At 43.9% G+C, this 18,260-nt stretch overlaps 1 protein-coding gene across 2 annotated transcripts in view; it reads right to left on the reverse strand.

The window, feature by feature from the left end:
• TGS1 (trimethylguanosine synthase 1) overlaps positions 1-18,260 on the reverse strand; it is a 29,244-nt gene that overhangs the window by 5,783 nt on the left and 5,201 nt on the right. For both annotated transcript variants that reach the window (XM_066624261.1, XM_066624260.1), the window contains exons 5-12: positions 17,597-17,711; positions 17,080-17,166; positions 15,906-16,077; positions 14,943-15,285; positions 14,560-14,730; positions 13,702-13,845; positions 11,197-11,415; positions 10,431-10,507 (exon numbers count right to left, since the gene is read on the reverse strand). In XM_066624261.1, the coding sequence (XP_066480358.1) occupies positions 10,431-10,507; positions 11,197-11,415; positions 13,702-13,845; positions 14,560-14,730; positions 14,943-15,285; positions 15,906-16,077; positions 17,080-17,166; positions 17,597-17,711 (1,328 nt within the window). The remainder of the gene's footprint in view (positions 1-10,430; positions 10,508-11,196; positions 11,416-13,701; positions 13,846-14,559; positions 14,731-14,942; positions 15,286-15,905; positions 16,078-17,079; positions 17,167-17,596; positions 17,712-18,260) is intronic.

Raw genomic sequence — 18,260 nt, forward strand, 5'->3', positions numbered from 1 at the left:
TCCGGGTACTGCAGCAGCCAAGGCTACAGGGGCGGGGAGGTGGGGTTGCAATGGTCTACCGGGATTCCATCCGTCTTACCAGAAACCCTGTTCAGCAGTCCACTGGGTTTGAGTGTCTTCGTGTGGTGTTGGAGGGGCGAGACAGAACAGGGATTCTGCTGGTGTACCGCCCGCCTTGCTGCCCAACAGACTCCCTGCCTGAGCTGACGGAGTTGGTCTCGAGCGTGGTGCTGGAGTCCCCCCGCCTATTGGTGTTGGGGGACTTTAATGTCCATGCCGAGGCCCCGGGAACAGCTGCAGCTCAGGATTTCATGGCTTCCACGGCAACCATGGGTCTGTCTCAAAGAATATTTGCCCCAACGCATGATGCGGGACATACGCTGGACCTGGTGTTTACTGCTGGGCAGGCTGATGGTAATCTGGAGGTGGAGGATATTAAGATCACTCCTTTGTCATGGACAGATCACTTTCTGGTGGGATTTAGGCTTGTTGCGGCCTCTCACCTCCGCAATGGTGGGGGATCACATTTTATGATCCGCCCTTGGAGGCTGATGGATCCAAATGGATTCCTGAGGGCTCTGGGGGATTTTCCTGCGGCCAGAGCTGGAGACCCACCCGGCGCTCTGGTCGATCTCTGGAATATGGAGATGGCCAGGGCCCTGGATGAGATCGCTCCCGAGCGTCCTCTGCCCAGTCGCAGAGTCAGAGCGGCTCCTTGGTTTTCTGAGGAGCTGCGGATGATGAAGCGGCAGGGCAGACGTCTAGAGCATCAGTGGCGAAAGACTCGTACCGAATCTGACCGTACACGGGCTAGGGCCCAGTTGAGAGCATATTCTAAGGCGGTGGTGGCAGCTAAGAGGGCACACCTCTCTGCCACCATTGCATCTGCAGAGAACCGTCCTGCTGAGCTCTTTTGTGTGGTCCGTAGCCTTTTACATCTGGTCCCCCCTACTGGTGGGGAGGAGCACACGGAAGCTCGCTGTGACGAGTTTGCAAGACACTTTGCAGAGAAGGTTGATCAGATTCGGCATGACTTGGACGCCGCTGTGGGCATGTCTACTGATGTCCCTGGGGCACCTGTCTATCCTGCTATTTGGGATTCCTTTCAGCTTGTAGAGCCTGAGGATGTGGACAGGATTCTCTGGAGTGCGAGACCTGCTGCTTGCCCGCTCGACCCGTGCCCAGCATGGTTAATTAGGGCTGCCCGGGAAGGGCTGGCTGAGTGGACCGGGAGGGTGGTGAACTCATCTCTGAGGGAGGGGGTGCTCCCGCCTGCCTTGAAGCAGGCAATGGTTTGCCCCCTCCTGAAGAAGCCCTCCCTGGATCCCACTAATTTAAATAACTTTTGGCCGGTCTCGAATATCCCATTCCTGGGCAAGGTGATTGAGCGGGTGGTGGCGTCCCAGCTTCAGAGGGTACTGGAGGAAACGGATTATCTGGACCCATTCCAATCTGGCTTCAGGCCGGGGTTCGGGACGGAGACTGCCTTGGTCGCCTTAGTGGATGACCTTCGCCGGGGGATGGACAGGGGGAGTGCAACCCTGTTAGTCCTGCTGGACCTCTCGGCGGCATTCGACACCATAGACCATGGTGTCCTTCTGGGCCGGCTGGCCGGGTTGGGGCTTGGAGGCACTGTTTTGAAGTGGTTCCGCTCCTTCCTGGCTGACAGATCGCAGAAGGTGGTGCTGGGGGATGCCTGTTCGGCACCCCGACCTCTTAGGTTTGGGGTGCCGCAGGGTTCCATCTTATCCCCCATGCTTTTTAACATCTACATGAAGCCGCTGGGAGAGATCATCCGGGGGTTTGGAGTGGGTTGCCACCAGTACGCTGATGACACCCAGCTTTATCTCTCCTTTCCCCCTGATTCTGAGGAGGCGGTTGGGGTCCTCGATCACTGTCCGGAGGCGGTTAGGGACTGGATGTGGGCGAACAAGCTGAAATTAAATCCGGATAAGACAGAGGTGCTCTTGGTTCGGAAATCCACAGCTTGGGTGCTGGACTATCGTCCTGCTCTGAACGGGGTTGCACTCCCTCTGAAGGAGCAGGTCCGCAGCTTGGGGGTTCTCCTGGATCCACAGCTGCTCCTGGAATCCCAGATGGCGGCGGTGGGCAGGGGAGCCTTTGCTCAGCTTCGGCTGATTCGCCAGCTGCGACCATACCTGAGCTGCGCGGACCTGGCCACAGTAACCCATGCCCTAGTGACATCTAGATTAGATTATTGCAATGCGCTCTACGTGGGGCTGCCTTTGAAGACGGTCCGGAAATTACAACTTGTACAGAACGCGGCTGCTCGTGTGGTTGCCGGGGCACGTCGGTTTGACTCTGTTGAGCCGTTGCTCCGGCGGCTACACTGGTTGCCGGTTCTGTTCCGGGCCCAATTCAAGGTGCTAGTTTTGACTTTTAAAGCCCTTTACGGCTCGGGTCCGGGGTATTTGAGGGACCACCTCCTTCCTTACAATCCGGCCCGTGCTCTTAGATCTTCTGGGGGGGCCCTTTTGACTGTGCAGCCACTAAGAGATGTGAGAGGGGTGGCGACCAGGAAGAGGGCCTTCTCGGTGGTGGCCCCCGAACTGTGGAATACCCTCCCCTTAAAACTGAGAACTGCTCCCTCGTTGCTAACGTTTCGGCATCGACTGAAGACCTTTTTATTTCAAAAAGCTTTTAATTGTTGACAGGCTGGCTGGCGTTCTTGCTTTTTATATGAAAATCCACGCGGTTTGTTTTGTTTTTAGCTTTTTAATCATTGCAAACTGTTTTTAACTGTTTTTCATGTTGTATTTTTAAATTGTTTGTTAGCCGCCTTGTGTGACCGTTGGGCAAAAAGGCGGGGTACAAATTAATAAAATAATAATAATAATAATATCGGTAGCCCAAAAGCCTGAATCCAAAAAATGAACTATTAAGTTAATTTTGTGACCTCTTTTTCTTCTGCAAAGTATTCCAAGAGCAAATGAAACATCTAAACATAGAGCAAAGTAAAAGATCTGCAATGTATTCTTAAGAATAATGGCACAAAAAGTCTCAGCCTTTGTTCCCTTAAATTATTAAAAATGTGATGGAACGCTGGGTGCAGCACTACTCTGAGTTGTATTCCCGGGAAAATGCAGTAGCCGAGGAAGCACTGAACAACATTGAGTGCCTGCCTGTGTTGGCAGCTCCTGTCATGCTGCTAGGAGCATGACAGTGAACCAACCCTAGCAGAACTTCATGTGGCCCTGGACTCCCTTGCCTCTGGCAAGGCACCTGGGAAAGACAGCATCCCTGCTCAAGTCCTAAAGAGCTGCAAAGAGATCATCGCCACTGAGTTGCATGAAATCCTCTGCTGGAGAGAAGGTGGAGTACCACAGGACATGAGGGATGCAAACATCGTCACGCTGTACAAGAACAAAGGTGACAAGGGTGACTGCAATAACGACTGCGACATCTCTCTCCTTAGCGTTGTAGGAAAGCTGTTTGCCTGAGTTGCACTAAAGAGGCTCCAGGTACTTGCAGAGAGCATCTATCCACAATCGCAGTGCAGATTCCGAGCCAACAGGTCCACCACTGATATGGTATTCTCCCTTAGACAGCTGCAGGAGAAATGCAGGGAACGACAGTCACTCTTTATAGCCTTCATAGATCTCATGAAGGCTTTCGACCTGGTCAGCAGGGATGGCCTCTTCAAGATTCTCCCCAAGATCGGATTTCCACCCAGGCTCCTCAGCATCATCAGGTCTTTCCATGAGGACATGAAGGGCACTGTAGTCTTTGATGGCTCCACATCAGACCCCTTTGACATCCGAAGCGGAGTAAAGCAGGGCTGTGTTCTCGCGCTGACCTTGTTTGGGATTTTCTTCGCTGTACTACTGAAGCAGGCCTTTGGAACTGCAACAGAAGGCATCTATCTCTAGACCAGATCAGACGGAAAGATCTTCAACCTCTCCAGACTGAGAGCAAAGTCCAAAGTCCAGCTGAAATGTCTGCGTGACTTCCTCTTTGCCGACGATGCAGCTGTCACCGCCCACTCTGCCAAAGATCTCCAGCAGCTCATGAACCGTTTTAGCAGGGCTTGCCCAGACTTTGGACTGACAATCAGCCTGAAGAAAACACAGGTCATGGTTCAGGATGTGGACTCACCTCCCTGCATTACAATCTCTGCGCACGAACTGGAGGTTGTCCATGACTTTGTGTACCTTGGCTCAACGATCTCCGACACTCTTTCTCTCAATACCGAGCTAAACAGACGCATCGGCAAAGCAGCTACCACGTTTTCCAGACTTGAAAAGAGAGTATGGTCCAACAAGAAGCTGATAGAACATACCAAGATCCAGGTCTACAGAGCTTGCGTCTTGAGTACACTTCTGTACTGCAGTGAGTCATGGACTCTTCGCACACAACAGGAAAAGAAGCTGAACGCTTTCCACATGTGCTGCCTCCGACGCATCCTCAGTATCACCAGGCAGGACAAAGTTCCAAACAACACAGTCCTGGAACGAGCTGGAATCCCCAGTGTGTATACACTACTGAAACAAAGATGCCTGCATTGGCTTGGTCATGTCGTGAGAATGGGCGATGGTCGGATCCCAAAGGATCTCCTCTATGGAGAACTTGTGCAGGGAAAGCGCCCTACAGGTAGACCACAGCTGCGATACAAGGACATCTGCAAGAGGGATCTGAAGGCCTTAGGAGTGGACCTCAACAAGTGGGAAACTCTGGCCTCTGAGCGGCCCGCTTGGAGGCAGGCTGTGCAGCATGGCCTTTCCCAGTTTGAAGAGACACTTGGCCAACAGTCTGAGGCAAAGAGGCAAAGAAGGAAGGCCCATAGCCACGGAGACAGACCAGGGACAGACTGCACTTGCTCCCAGTGTGGAAGGGATTGTCACTCCCGAATTGGCCTTTTCAGCCACACTAGACGCTGTTCCAGAACCACCATTCAGAGCACGATACCATAGTCTTTCAAGACTGAAGGTTGCCAACATGTGGAAATCTACTATGTGCAGGGAAACCCAACTGTATACTTAATTTTTATTAATCATACTCATGGGGAGAATGCTATATTTCAATTGCAAATGCAAAGTAAGCAGGACCTAAAGAAAACTACAGCCAGTTCAAGCACAGATCAGAAGAATATTTAACCAGTTAAGCATAAACTCTCTTAGTGACTCTGTTCACTACAACCCTCCTGTTCCCAAGTGCTAGTTTCCACTTCATGTAAGACAGGTGGCAGGTCAGCAAAGGGGAATAAAAGCAAATCATGAAGAAGTTACTAATTTATCTCTACTTCCAAAAACAACTCCTCGGCAGTTTCCACTCTTGCTAATATACAAATGACTAACAGCTATGATCTAATTATGAACAATCCATTTCCCTGTAACAAGACCAACACAGTTCACTGAACCTTGACAGTTGCAGGGAGAAACACTGGATTGCACAAGACTTCTAAAAGGAAAACTGATTAAAGACGCTTTTGGAAACTGCAGTTAATGCTTACTCAGGTCAGATCTTCTGCAGGTTTGGTATATTAGTACATTCTCCTCACTTTCCAAACATTTTTAATTCACGCTTTCCATTCTATATTGTAAACTGCCTTGAGCATAGGAAAGGCAGTACAGAAATCTTTTAAATAAATAAATATATAGGAAGATGCATGTTGGTGGATAGCATCAGGGATATGCCCTTAATAAACTGATGAAAATTATAGAACTAGGGCTGCAATTTTACACATGCATGCACACAACTACAGAGAGAGAAATAAATATGACTTATTTCTGAGTAAAAGCATAGCTAGGATTGCACTATTACTTGTACTCTGAGTTATTAGTAACCTGCAAGAACTAGAAATGGCTTTTTACCTAGAGCTGTTTTATTGGACTGTTGCTTTACTGGATTTGATATTTGACTACTGTTTGATTATTCTATTGTTCTGCCTTTACTGCTGTCAAGTTGGCAGAGAGCGTGCAGTTGTTTTAATGGGATTTTATATGTTTTTAAGTTTTGCTTGGCTGTTTCTTCAAAAGCAGAAAGGTGTATTATAAATCTCTTCAACAGACAGGGATATAGGGCAGAGATGCAGGACAGACCTCTTACTCTCTTAATGGTTTGTTGGGTTACCCAGACATGTATACCCATGGTGTCAAGAGTCCCACTGAACCTATGGGAATCTGAAACACATGGACACTGTCCACTGTGATGGACTGATTCTGCTCAATATATTTAAGTGATTCAACTCTCTCAAAGTTAAAAACCTTCACAGAAAGTACACTACTGTTCTTCCTATCATTTTAACAGTGCTGGAAATTAGTGCAAGCTGCATCTTTGCACACATAGAAGTTTGAAAGTCATCCAGGAGATACTTTCACCAACCTCCAGCTGAAGCAGGGAAGTCCCAGCAACATCAACAGGACCTACTAACAAGGAAATGTGCATAAAGTTCAAAGACCCATCAAATTTAGGATATTCATAAAACATTGCTTCCTGAACAATCTCCACAGCTCAGGCTCAACATAATACTACCATTCTCTCAAAGACACTATGCTATTCCTCCAGTTATCAAGTGTTTTCTACATGCAGAATACGTACATGCCCCATAGCGCCTGCCCCCAGATTAGCACACCTTGTCAAAAGTGATCCTGATAATCTTTGAGAGTTTGGATATAGTAGTATCAACCAACTGAAAGAACAACTTCTCACATTCACCCTTGGTCTTTGCAAAGATGTCTTGTTGGCATCCTTCAGTCTCGGAAGACTATGGTATTGCGCTCTGAATGCTAGTTCTGGAACAGAGTGTCCTCTCCAGTGCGCGAAGTAGACATGGAGGACACACTGTTTCCCATGCAGCAAATCCCCCTTCTCCATGTTGCTGAAATGGTCCAATGGAAAGGCAGAAGCCAATACAGTAGGTTCCAGCGGCGTTGCAGGAGTTGCCAGAACGTAACTGTGTTCAGCCATGAACTGCCTCAGGGACTCCGGCTCCAGATTTTGCCTCGAGGTTGACTCCTGAAGCCTTTTCCATAACTGGATGTAGCCACAAGGCAGTGGAGGTTTGGGATCAGAGTCTTCCTTCTCTCAGATGAGCTGCCTTCCCAGGCTGACGAGTCCCATCTACCGGTGGCTGTTTGGTCACCGCTTATGACAAGTACAGTCAAACTGAGGGCCTATTCTTATCCCCAGTCCCCAGGGGTTTGCAAGGATGAAGGTGAGCAAAATATTGTGCTTACATGTTAACTATGTTTGCAAAAAAAATGTTGTCAGTGATGGGATCTATTTGGCATATATAGTGAGAATGCTTTATGAAAAATATATTTGATGAATATCCCTGATTTGATGAGTTTGTCACCCTAAAAATACAATTCTAAGCACTTAAGAGGCTGAAGCACATCTTAGTGGAACTCACTTTCTCTATCTGGGGCTGTGTATGAGTATCTTCTGGTTGACTTGCAACCTTCCATTTGCATTTAACTTCCACCTGCAACAGCAGCTAGCAGCCACAAATGAAGCTTTGGTTCCTACCTGGCATTAAGCTCCTGCACTGAAACACTGACAGTCTGATATGTTTCCTTTCATTTTCTTCCCATAGAAATTCAGCTAAAACAGAGATTTTCAACCTTTTTCATCTCACGGCACACTTACTAGGTACTAAAATTGTCAAGGCACACCAACAGGTTTTTGACAACTGACAAGCATACCATGCTGCCTCTTGGGGGGCTCACAACCTCATTGGGGGGCATATCCCTTGGGGGGCTCACATCCTCATTGGCCTTTCTAATAAATGACCTTCTCCCAAATTTCTGTGGCATACCTGTGGAACACTTGCAGCACACAAATTTGCCACAGGACAGTGGTTGAAAATGGCTGAGTTAAAATACAAACGTTTTCCTTTGTGAGAGGAGTACGTTTGTTTTAACTGTCTTCAGAGGGACAGTTCTCTCTCTCTCTCTCTCTCTCTCTCTCTCATCACCCTGACAGATTATTATCTAGGCGCTGTTAGTTTTTAAAAGGAGTTAGCAGTTTTAGGGTGATCAACAAATGATACAATTTGATTATGGAACTTATAGTGATTCTGGAAGCTGTTCAGTCTTAATGTTTCCATGCATTTTACAGAAACATGCAAAGGGTCAGAAGAATGAACCTAGAGATGGTGTTGAGATAGAAGTGATGGGTTAGAACACAAGCATAATGTTAAGCTCTTTGAATGATCAGTATCAGATGACCTTTTCCAGGAACCATAGGACTGAAAGAGTGCACTGGGAATGGTGGAGTTGGAACAAACTTTCAAGACTATAAGCACGACTCATTCCAGGGGAGTTAATATACTGCAATTTGTGAGTTTTATTATTCTCCAATACAAACACAGCCAACCATGTCTACAACACACAACTGCCAAAGAAATATTTGCTGACCTAATTGTCGCTGCCTCGCCTTTGTGGCTCTGAGCACAAAAATCCAATGGATAACCAAAACCTAAGATAATCATGCATGCAAGCCAAAATAAGTCTCACAGCTAAGCATGTATTTCTTTTGTTGGTTTAAAGGAAAATGTGGTCAATGCGCCTAAAATGTTACATTTTATTGGTGAAACTGCACCCTCTAGAGGTTAAAGAAAAACTTAGAATTTGCCCTTAAATTCAATCTTCACCATCAAATTATATGCCAATCCCACAAAACTACAAACAACTTTTTAAATGCTGGATAGGATTAATTGGTTGTATTAAATTCAGAGAAATCTCATGTGAATGTCTCTTGATACAATTAAACACAGCATATTACAGTTTCATTCTAAGTATGATGTAAACTGTAACCAACTGTGAGTGATGTAACCAAATTGAAATGACAATGGAATTGGTAGTACAGTACTAGCACTTCAGCTAGTACAAGGTTCTTTGGCTCTGGCTCATTTTGTCCTTTGCATCCCCTTGCAAGTCTGCCATTGCTATGCATGATTAAGAATTCTGAATTTCTGTTGAGAAACAATGTTTTAAAGGTGGCTTCCAAACCAGAGCTTCAAGTGCTTTTAACTCATTTTTTGCCTGGCCCACAGGTGTACACATTTGGTCCCTAATGCTATAAGCAATGTGGGGCAGAACTGGCTTATGTATGGTTGGTCTACTGAAATGTAAAGCAAATCAATTCTGAGAAGCTGGGAGAATCTCAGCACATGATAGGTATATATGATCCTGTTTTTGACTACTAAAATCAGGGGAGCTGGCCCTCCTAGAGTTGCAACACATATAGCAGATAGGGTGTTGGACTAAGCTAATGTATCACCGTAAGAAAAAAAGAAAAAAGAAAAGGGAACTGCCTACTTTTACTTAGTGTATACTGGCAAGACTTTTCAACTTTTTTCCACTGGTACCTTTTGGGGGGAAAGGGAAAGAACCACTGCCTTCAGGGATGGCTGCTATGTGAAGGACTGCATGGCTTGGCATTCAGTCATTCCCACAGCAATGGTGCCTTCTCCAGCTACTGCTGCCTCCTGGTCTCTCAACAATTTTATATCCTTCTTCTTTAACAATCTGTGCCACTTCTGAAGGAGAACTGTGACTCCACTGCTACCATGGCTACTTCTACTTCTGGTGTGGCTCACTAAGGCATAGTAGTGCCAAATGGTCCCCATGGCAGCAGCGGCATATCACATATGCGTAGAATAATCTTCAAAACCAAGTACCACCTGCCACACCATGAAGTACCACAACTTGCACAATGGACTGAAAAGCTCTGGTAGAGGATGATCACAGAAGAAGGAAAAATTTTGTCCTCTGCAAACACATTTGACTCAATATTGTACCCACATACTGAAGTAGCTGGCTGAAAAAGTAATTCCAAGTCCATAGTGGAGACTTGGGAAGAAAAATTGTAGGAAGCCATGTTGGTTCAGAAGAAAAAATCTGAAAGCCATGTTCCAGTAATGCCTTTATTGGGACAACCTAAATAATACAAAATCATGAGCAGCACACTTTCAAGTTAATTATAACCCTTTGTCAGGCTGAATGTTAAGACAAGCCAAGAAGGGAGACCCTGGTGAATGGTCCCTAAAGTTTTACATTTTATAGAAGTCTTAAGTTACAGCCAAAACAATGTGCAGATTCATGCCAGTCAGCTTCACCAGGAGCTAAACATGATCTCAGGATGAGCCCAGGGTTTCTGGGATAAGAAGAGTTTCCCCCCCCCTTTTCCTGAAATCTGGTCTAATGAAGGGTTGTTCGTAACTGACTCAAAAGCCTGTTACACAGTTTTTGCATCATTTTTCCTGGTAGTAATACGGGAATACCAGAATGCAGTACCAACTATTAATTTTAAAATCCTGTCAAATATGCCATATGCCTTAAGCTAAAAAGCTAATTGTAGCAATTTCTGATGTTCACATTCTACAATACCAGAGTGCAAAATTTTCATAAGACTTTTCATTTTAAGACTATGAAGAAAAATTCTGTTTGTTTCTACCTGTGACTTACCTGATCTATGTCAGCATTACGTGGAAGAAAATACACAATGTTGTTTGTAATCTTCTGTGACAGTTTGAAAATTTCGAATGTAGAGATACGTTAAGGAAGAAAAAGCTATTACTGTTTCAACTGAGATGACAGCAAGGCAATTCCCTAAAACAAGTACTCATATTCAATTCCAGCTGTAAACTGAAAACCATTGATGCTAACCTATTCAAGTCAAGGCCTAACCTACTGAAGCAGCAAAATGATCACTACCCATAGTGACCCCCCCAGGTAACTTAAAACAAAAACCTTTCCTCCTTGGTGGTGGTGATTTCCCCCACCACTCCCCCATAAACACTTACCTGATCCCAGACTCTCCTGGGAACTTCTGCCCTAGGTCATTTAGTAAGTTCATGGCAGAGATGAGATTTGAATTGATGAAATTCCAATCTCTTAGCCATTATGCTAATTAACTCTCTTCACTGGACACTTTGCTTGTGTTGGTATGTGGAATCAAGATGAATTTGGGATCCTGATACTGTTTCTCAGTGTGTGTCCTGTCTGCACGGCAGAGTATGAGAAAATAAATAACTGACATATGGGACATATTAAAAAGTCACCCTGGAGGAAACTCAGAAGAGCCTATCTGGAAGGGATAAATGAGGTACTTTACTTGCACTCCTGTCATATAACTGAATATTCAGCAAGTATATATATGTTGCCAAAGGAAAATGTTATTTGCTCCAGCTTTGAAACGAAAGGGCAATGACAAAGTTACTTGGAAAAGGATATCCATCAGGAGAAATCATTGTTTTAACATCGAAGATTTCTGCAGTGGCATATTCAGGTCCTCCCCATGGAGGGCTGAGAAACACAACATCAGCTTTTAAACTGGATGCTAGGTGCATGAAGTCTCCACATATAAACTCAATCTGGTCTGCTACTCCATATACTTCTGCATTGTTATGAGCAAGACTGATCTTGACAGGATCAATATCAATTGCAATTACTGAAAGGAACAAACAGAATATTTTGAACAGTTTAAAAAGCAAGACAGCCATGTTATTGTCAAAACTATTTCCCACAATTCTAGCTTTCAGATACAGATTATGTTAATAAACATTCTCCCTATGCAAACATTAGTTAATTACAGCAATTCAGCCAGAGAAATGAGCACAACGAATTGTATTTGCAAATTCAGCTGAACTTGTTTTTAGTACCAGCCTCATTACATCTACATAAAACTGTTTCTTTTCTTTATTTGGGAGACTCAAAATGCTGTATGGAACAAAAGAACGATAGAGAATCTGCTGTTTAAAACTGCAGGATCAGAGGAAGACCAACTAAAAGGACTTGGAGCAGATTAACTGGTAGCAAAGAGTAGACAGAACTAGATTAGGTTATGGCAGTTTAGGAAAAAGAGAAGTGATCTGACAAGGATTTATTAGAGGAGAACGACATAGCACCAAGAGACAACATGGAACACTGTGAGAGTACAAGGATAGGAGAGGAAGAAGAGACCAAAGGAGGGTCATAGCATGAACCTGAGCAGGGTAAACATGCAGGGATAAATGGGGATAGATTATATGTTCCATCTGTAACAATCCCAATACTCTCATATTCACTGCATGTGTTGCTACCACAAGCAGACATATCCCTGTTTTTCTTAGCACTGCATTTTCCTTAGCCTAAAACATACTGCTATGACAGCTGCCATTCTCATTTCATTTCTGCTAGGGCACACACACTTGCAAAACATAACACTCCCAAATGCACAGCAGAGCTCAAGCTATTTGCTCAAGTTACAGCCCAATCCTATGCTTCCTCGTGCCTGCTGGAGCAGTGGCACTAAAAAGGCTGCCAATGTATCAAGTGGGCACTGGGAGTCAGAAGGGAGTCTCCTCAGGAGAAGGAGACTTTCATCCCCTTCTCCTGGGGAAAATCCCAAGCCTCGCAATGGAGCTTCTTAAGTCTCTGCTGGCTATTTTGCCGGTGCAGACTTGAAGGACTTCATGTTGGGTTTTGCAGCCTGACATGGAATTCAGGATACAGTAGAGCAGAACTTCACCAGTCCCACCCCTTTCTTCCCCCAGTTGCACCCCCCACCCTTGTTCCATCCTTCCCCCACCCCTCAGAGGTCGCACCACTGCCTGGCAGTTTCACTTACCCCGGTGGTGGTAAGTTCTCCTGCTGGTGCTGGGCCCAGTGCATGACTGGTTTGGGCCTAGCACCAGCGCTTCCTACTCTACCGGTGCTGTAAATGTGTGTTATGGCATGTTTACAGCACCCAGTGCTGGTGTTAGGCTCACTGTCTAAGGCTCTGCAAATGTCTCACTGTCTAAGGCAGTGGATTGTGGATCTACCGGTAGGTGAATCGTGATCTACCGGTAGATCGCGAGGCAAAATGAGTAGATTGCGAAGTGCCGACCCCCCCCCCTTCAGGTGCCTGTGGGAGGAAACGCCGGGAGTAAGGCCCATTGTACTCAATGGGGCTTACTCCCAGGTAAGTGTGGCTAGGATTGCAGCCTCACAGCCTAATCCTAGGCATGTCTACTCAGGAGTAAGTCCTGTTATACTCAGTGGGGCTCAAGGTACATCAACATACATTGTACACATAAATGTTATATGTTATGATGGCGCGAACATTGTAAAAAAAACTCTGGTAGATCTCCGGGCCTTGCTGGGTTTCAAAGTAGCTCTAAAAAAGTGTAAACACCCCTGGTCTAAGGCTCACTGTCTAAGGGAAGGTTCAGGATTGGGTCTTTAGCCCTTTTCCTTTTGGGGACAGAAAAACATGCATACACAGCTGACCACACCACACTGTGTTTCTCCCACAAAATGGCTTCACAGGGAGCCAGCTTTGGTAACTTATCCTCTAACTGCCACAGGGCAACTATGCTCATAGTCAACACCCATTGCAGACTATTGCATCTGCTGATTTTGATTTTAAACATTAGGCCAGGATTTGACAGCCATGCAGTAATGCCCAAACGAACAGGTAGGTGGCAGTCGGATACAATATAAAAGCAGTGAAAATCACTACTTGCCCAAGGCAGCACCAAACTGCCTGGCTGACTGAACACTTCTGTATTTGCCTAGTTATTTAGTCACTGTATTTTTAAAAACTCAACTAAGTCAAATTTCTTTGAGGGTATTTTCATTTTTAAACAAATGGAAATGTAGTAAGAATTCCAAGCTTTAATTAAAGCAAACAAGCTTTTCAATATTTACAATACACCAAGTAAAACTGCTGCACACAAAGAAGAGAAGAGCAAGAAGCCAATGGAGCATTTACCTCTTTTTGCTGCCAAGGCAAACTGAATAGCATTGCCACCCACGCCACAGAATGCATCTACTATTATGTCAGGATTGAAGGATTGCCTTACACGGTTAGCGATGTGCTCTGCAATCTTCTCAGGCGTAACAGAAAACCATCCCTCTGACAGAAGAAAGCAGATGTCATGTTTTTGAACTCAACAAAGAGAAGGGTCCAAACTGTAAATAAACCCAGTAGTTTTGGTGCAGTGTAACAGATGGCTCACACTTGCATACTCAACATGCAGTTAATGTAGCTTCTGGTGGCAATCTGCATGTGTGAATGATTCATCAGAGGTTCATGTCTGCACAATTTGAACAGTAGCCAGGGCTAAGGGTCTTTGAATAAGGTACATTGTCCCAGTGACTTTACCTATGGAAAATTTCCTTTTGCAAAGACCCCATTGTTAGTGGCGATCACTGTCTCCCACCCATCTGCCTGTTCTCCCCTGCCTCAGCACTCCCTCTGCTCTCTCTGCCTTGCGGTCCTTGTTTATTTCTTTCTCTCTATCCATCTTTCTAAATTGCACATACAATTGCTATGCCACTTTCTGCTCCTCCATTTCTTTAAACTGACCTGGACAAAAACAAGGGAAAGATGACACAGTAACAGCATATACTGACAGGTCATCACTGGAGAGAAAAACTACAGCTGCTCATTTGCCCGCTCTTGCTTAGTAGGCTCCAGAAAGTAGGGATTGGGGCTTGATGTGGGTTTCAGCTCTTAACAAGTTGAAGATTGCTGGATTACAGACAGAATTTACATATCACTTTAACAGAACAGAACAGAGGTTCTAGTTCTCACATTTGGTCATTTGTCACCACACTATGAACTTACCTCTATCTAACTGAATTCCCTCATCAAATCGAGAGAATAATCTATACCGCTGTGCCCAATATTTGGCCAGCTCAGGATCAGCAGCTATTTCAGCAGGCAGGAACTGTCTGGTTTTGTTTTTCTTTCTCTGCATCTTCTTTGTTTTCTTCTTTTTGGCAGAATTAACTTCGCCTACATACACACAAAAAACCAACATAGTACAGTCAGCTTATCACTCCCAAACTGATTAGGCCATCCAAACAAAAGAAAGCAGGAAAGCAGGGGGAAACAGAAGCAGAAAGCTTGTCCCCCCCAAAGTTCAAAGGATTATCTGACTGCAGTTTGTTACATTACTACAAACATTTAAAAAAATTTTTAAAGCACCATTTACTGTTGCCTCGCACCTTTTGTTTCCATCTGCAGGTAGTCTGGAATATCCATGGGAATTAGCTGTCTTCCCAAAGGACATTCTTCTTGTCCTAGCTCTGCTTCCTGGGAGTTACAATGACTTCCTTCCATCACCACCTTTTCCTTGCATTTCTTCTCAAAGGTATTTCTTTCAACTTTGTGAATGCCAATGGATAGAAGATCACTGTTTTGCAAAGTCAAATTATTTTGTGAGCCAACATCATTTTCATGTTCCTTGGAATCATTGCTTATAGAAGTGTGAAGAACTTTGCGTTGAGCAGGTAAGTCTTGAAATACCTCCTCCTTGGACTCAGTCACCTGCTTCAAGAACTTTTCTACCTAGATATACCATACATATAACAACAGGATGAAGTCAAATTAAACCTTTACTGAAATTAAACTTTTAACTCTGTCGTTTGGGAAAACTATGGTTAATAAATCACAGTTCCCAAAGTCTGGACACTATGGAGAACTATTATTAATTCCAAAAGTCAAAGTGGAAGCTTTGGAGGAGAAGAGACCACATTGCTGGAAAAGCAGGCAGGTTCATTTGTAATCATCTAAATCTAAACCATAGTTTACACCAGAGGTGGGCAAGCTTTCAACTTTAGGGATCCTGGACCTTTAACAATTGTGTAGGAGAGAGAATTTCAGGAGGTGCAGCTTGTCATCTGTGAGATGCACCTGCTAAAATTCTCTCTTCTATATAATTATTAAAGGTCCAGGATCCCTAAAATTGAACATTTGCCCACTCCTGGTTTACACAAACTGGATCAAGCCATTATATGCTATAAAATGCATAATCGTATGTGCAGCCTTAAACTAGCATTAGAAAATCTGCTGTACAACTTCAAAGCTAAGAACTTCCCAAATGAAATATGAACTGTCTTTAAAAATTACAAGAATTCATCATATGCTGTGCCCTATCACGGCCATTCATTTTACCATGACAAATCTACCTTATCCAAAGTCTTGCTCTTCTTGCTTAACATCTCAGATTCTTCTGTAAAAAATGTATGTTTGTTTTTGGTCTTGAATGTTCTGCGCATGTCTAAGGACTTAGACTTAAAGTTCATATTTTTATTAAGATGAGTCACCCGTCTTTCACTGAAACCAGGAATTCCCTTGTATCTGGAGAAAAACAAATTGAATTTAACAACTACTTTTCAACTAGAGTAAGTGTAGAAGTGTACTGTATACTTTTGGCAAGGAAGCTTTTAATCATGAGGTGAAGGGGAGGAGCAGCAGAAGAAAACCTGCCCAGCTTCACTGTACATTTATTAGCTATATATTCTATAATTTAAGATGTCCTTTAAATGAGCCAAATTTACCATTAAAAAGGATTTGAAAATAGTTTCACCTAAAAGTGTATTTTCTTACATTTTACAGCTTACCAAATGAATTTAATATTTTTGAACTAATGTTGGAAACCTGATTAATTAACCCAGTAGCTAAACAATTCACACAGAAACTGCTAGTGGAAACCAAGAACTCTTGTAATAAATAAGTAAAACTGGCTCTGTGTGGTTTGACAGTACTTTTTTGTACATGTCTAAAAGGCTAGGATTAATGCCATGACGTTATTGTATCGAAAGTTTCCACAGGAATTGAACTTCAGCGTATTTTAATAGCACTAGGAAAAAAGGAACAAATATTCTACACTTAAAACAATCATCTCATTTAGCAAAGTTACAGTATCTATAAAAATCAAGTACAATGGTTCCCAAACTGGTGGGCTGTGATTCACCAGCCCTGGGAAGCACTTGATCCTGGTCCCTTAATGGATGGGGGAGGAAAGCAGTGATGTGATCCCTAGGATCATGCTGCTGCTGGGGATGGGGTTAACTTTCCTTCACCTGTGCTGGCCTTGGCGTGGGTGTGTGAGAAGCCACACAGATGAGTCTGGAGGGCTCCCCAAGCCTTAAAAAAAAGTTAGAAATAGTGATCGGAAACAACTTCTGGTTTCACGATAAAAAACCAATAGTTTCTGCTCACTATTTTTAACTTTTCTAAAGCTTGGGGAGTCCTGCAGAGGCATCTGCTGCAAAGACTTAAGTGTTTCCCAAACATCCAAAGAGAAGTTTGGGAACCACTGGTCTAACATCCTCGGGAAAACATTGGTGGACTTATTACTTTTGTCCTGTGCCATGCTGGAGTCCCAGAAGACAGCAGATTTTTTCTGGATCATCTTGAGGATGTTCTTCTGCATCAAGTTCATGACTAGAAACAAAACAAATACTTATGTTACAATTCAAGAAGATAAACATCTAGCAAAAAATAATAATCTAATGCAGAGGTTTCCGAATCATGTGTCTGGGACCCACCAGTGGGTCGTTACCCACTTTTTGTTGGATTGTGAAACTGACAGGGCAGATTAGGTTTGGGAGGAGGGAAGCACTGCTGCTCAATCACCATTATAGTCACACTCTTTGTTATTTATAAATAGGGCAGCAGTATCTAGGGCCTCTAAAAAGTTTGGGAAAAGTTTGGTCTGTGCTGGTGTGTGGACCCCTGTGGCTGCCATGTTAAGAGCCCTGCAGCATTTCTAGATATATGGAGATGATGTCAACTATAACAACAATTAAAATTAGAATTAATATAGAACTGTATAAACACCTAATATGAGATAATGAGAGAATATATAATCTACCTCCTCTTTAGCTTGTCAAGTTTATGTTCAGGTGGATCCTCATCTTCATCATCACTGTTACTGTGTGATCGCCCACCTCCTGTATCAGAACATGCTTTAGATAATCCCTGTGAAACTAAAAAGGAAGAGAAAATGGGTTGGATCAAAGAATCATGAGAAGGAAAATAGTCACTAGTGCTGCTCTGCAAATGCTTGTGCAAGGGATTTCACAATAAACAAGTTCTATAGCAGTTTTCATGAGTTTTCTTGTTCAAGAGGTTGCAGCTCTTTTACAAAAGAAAGAGCATCTTTAGATTTAATTTCACTGTTGTCATATAATATTTGAGAACCAAACAGAAAGCAACCTTTCTGTGAGCAGGAGACACTTCTGGATCCAATCAATTGTTTACCAAATATACTGTATTTAAGTGTTAAGTCACCATAAGCTTATTATTTTGTGTACAGAATGTCAAAATATTTGATTCTGTTGTCTAATGTAAAACTGGCTATCATATGACAACTGCCTATCTGCCCAAAACTTAGTGCAATGGACTTTGAACTTCAATTACATAGAATTTTATATTTTTGAACTTTGTTGAGTCTGGGGAGCGGGAAAAAAAGTTAGATGTCTGGTTGCCTGCTGTTGATACCTCCCTAACATTGAAATAGGCCTTCTGTGGACTTA

Source organism: Tiliqua scincoides, chromosome 4 (genome assembly GCF_035046505.1).
Source record: "Tiliqua scincoides isolate rTilSci1 chromosome 4, rTilSci1.hap2, whole genome shotgun sequence".
Lineage (NCBI taxonomy): Eukaryota > Metazoa > Chordata > Lepidosauria > Squamata > Scincidae > Tiliqua > Tiliqua scincoides.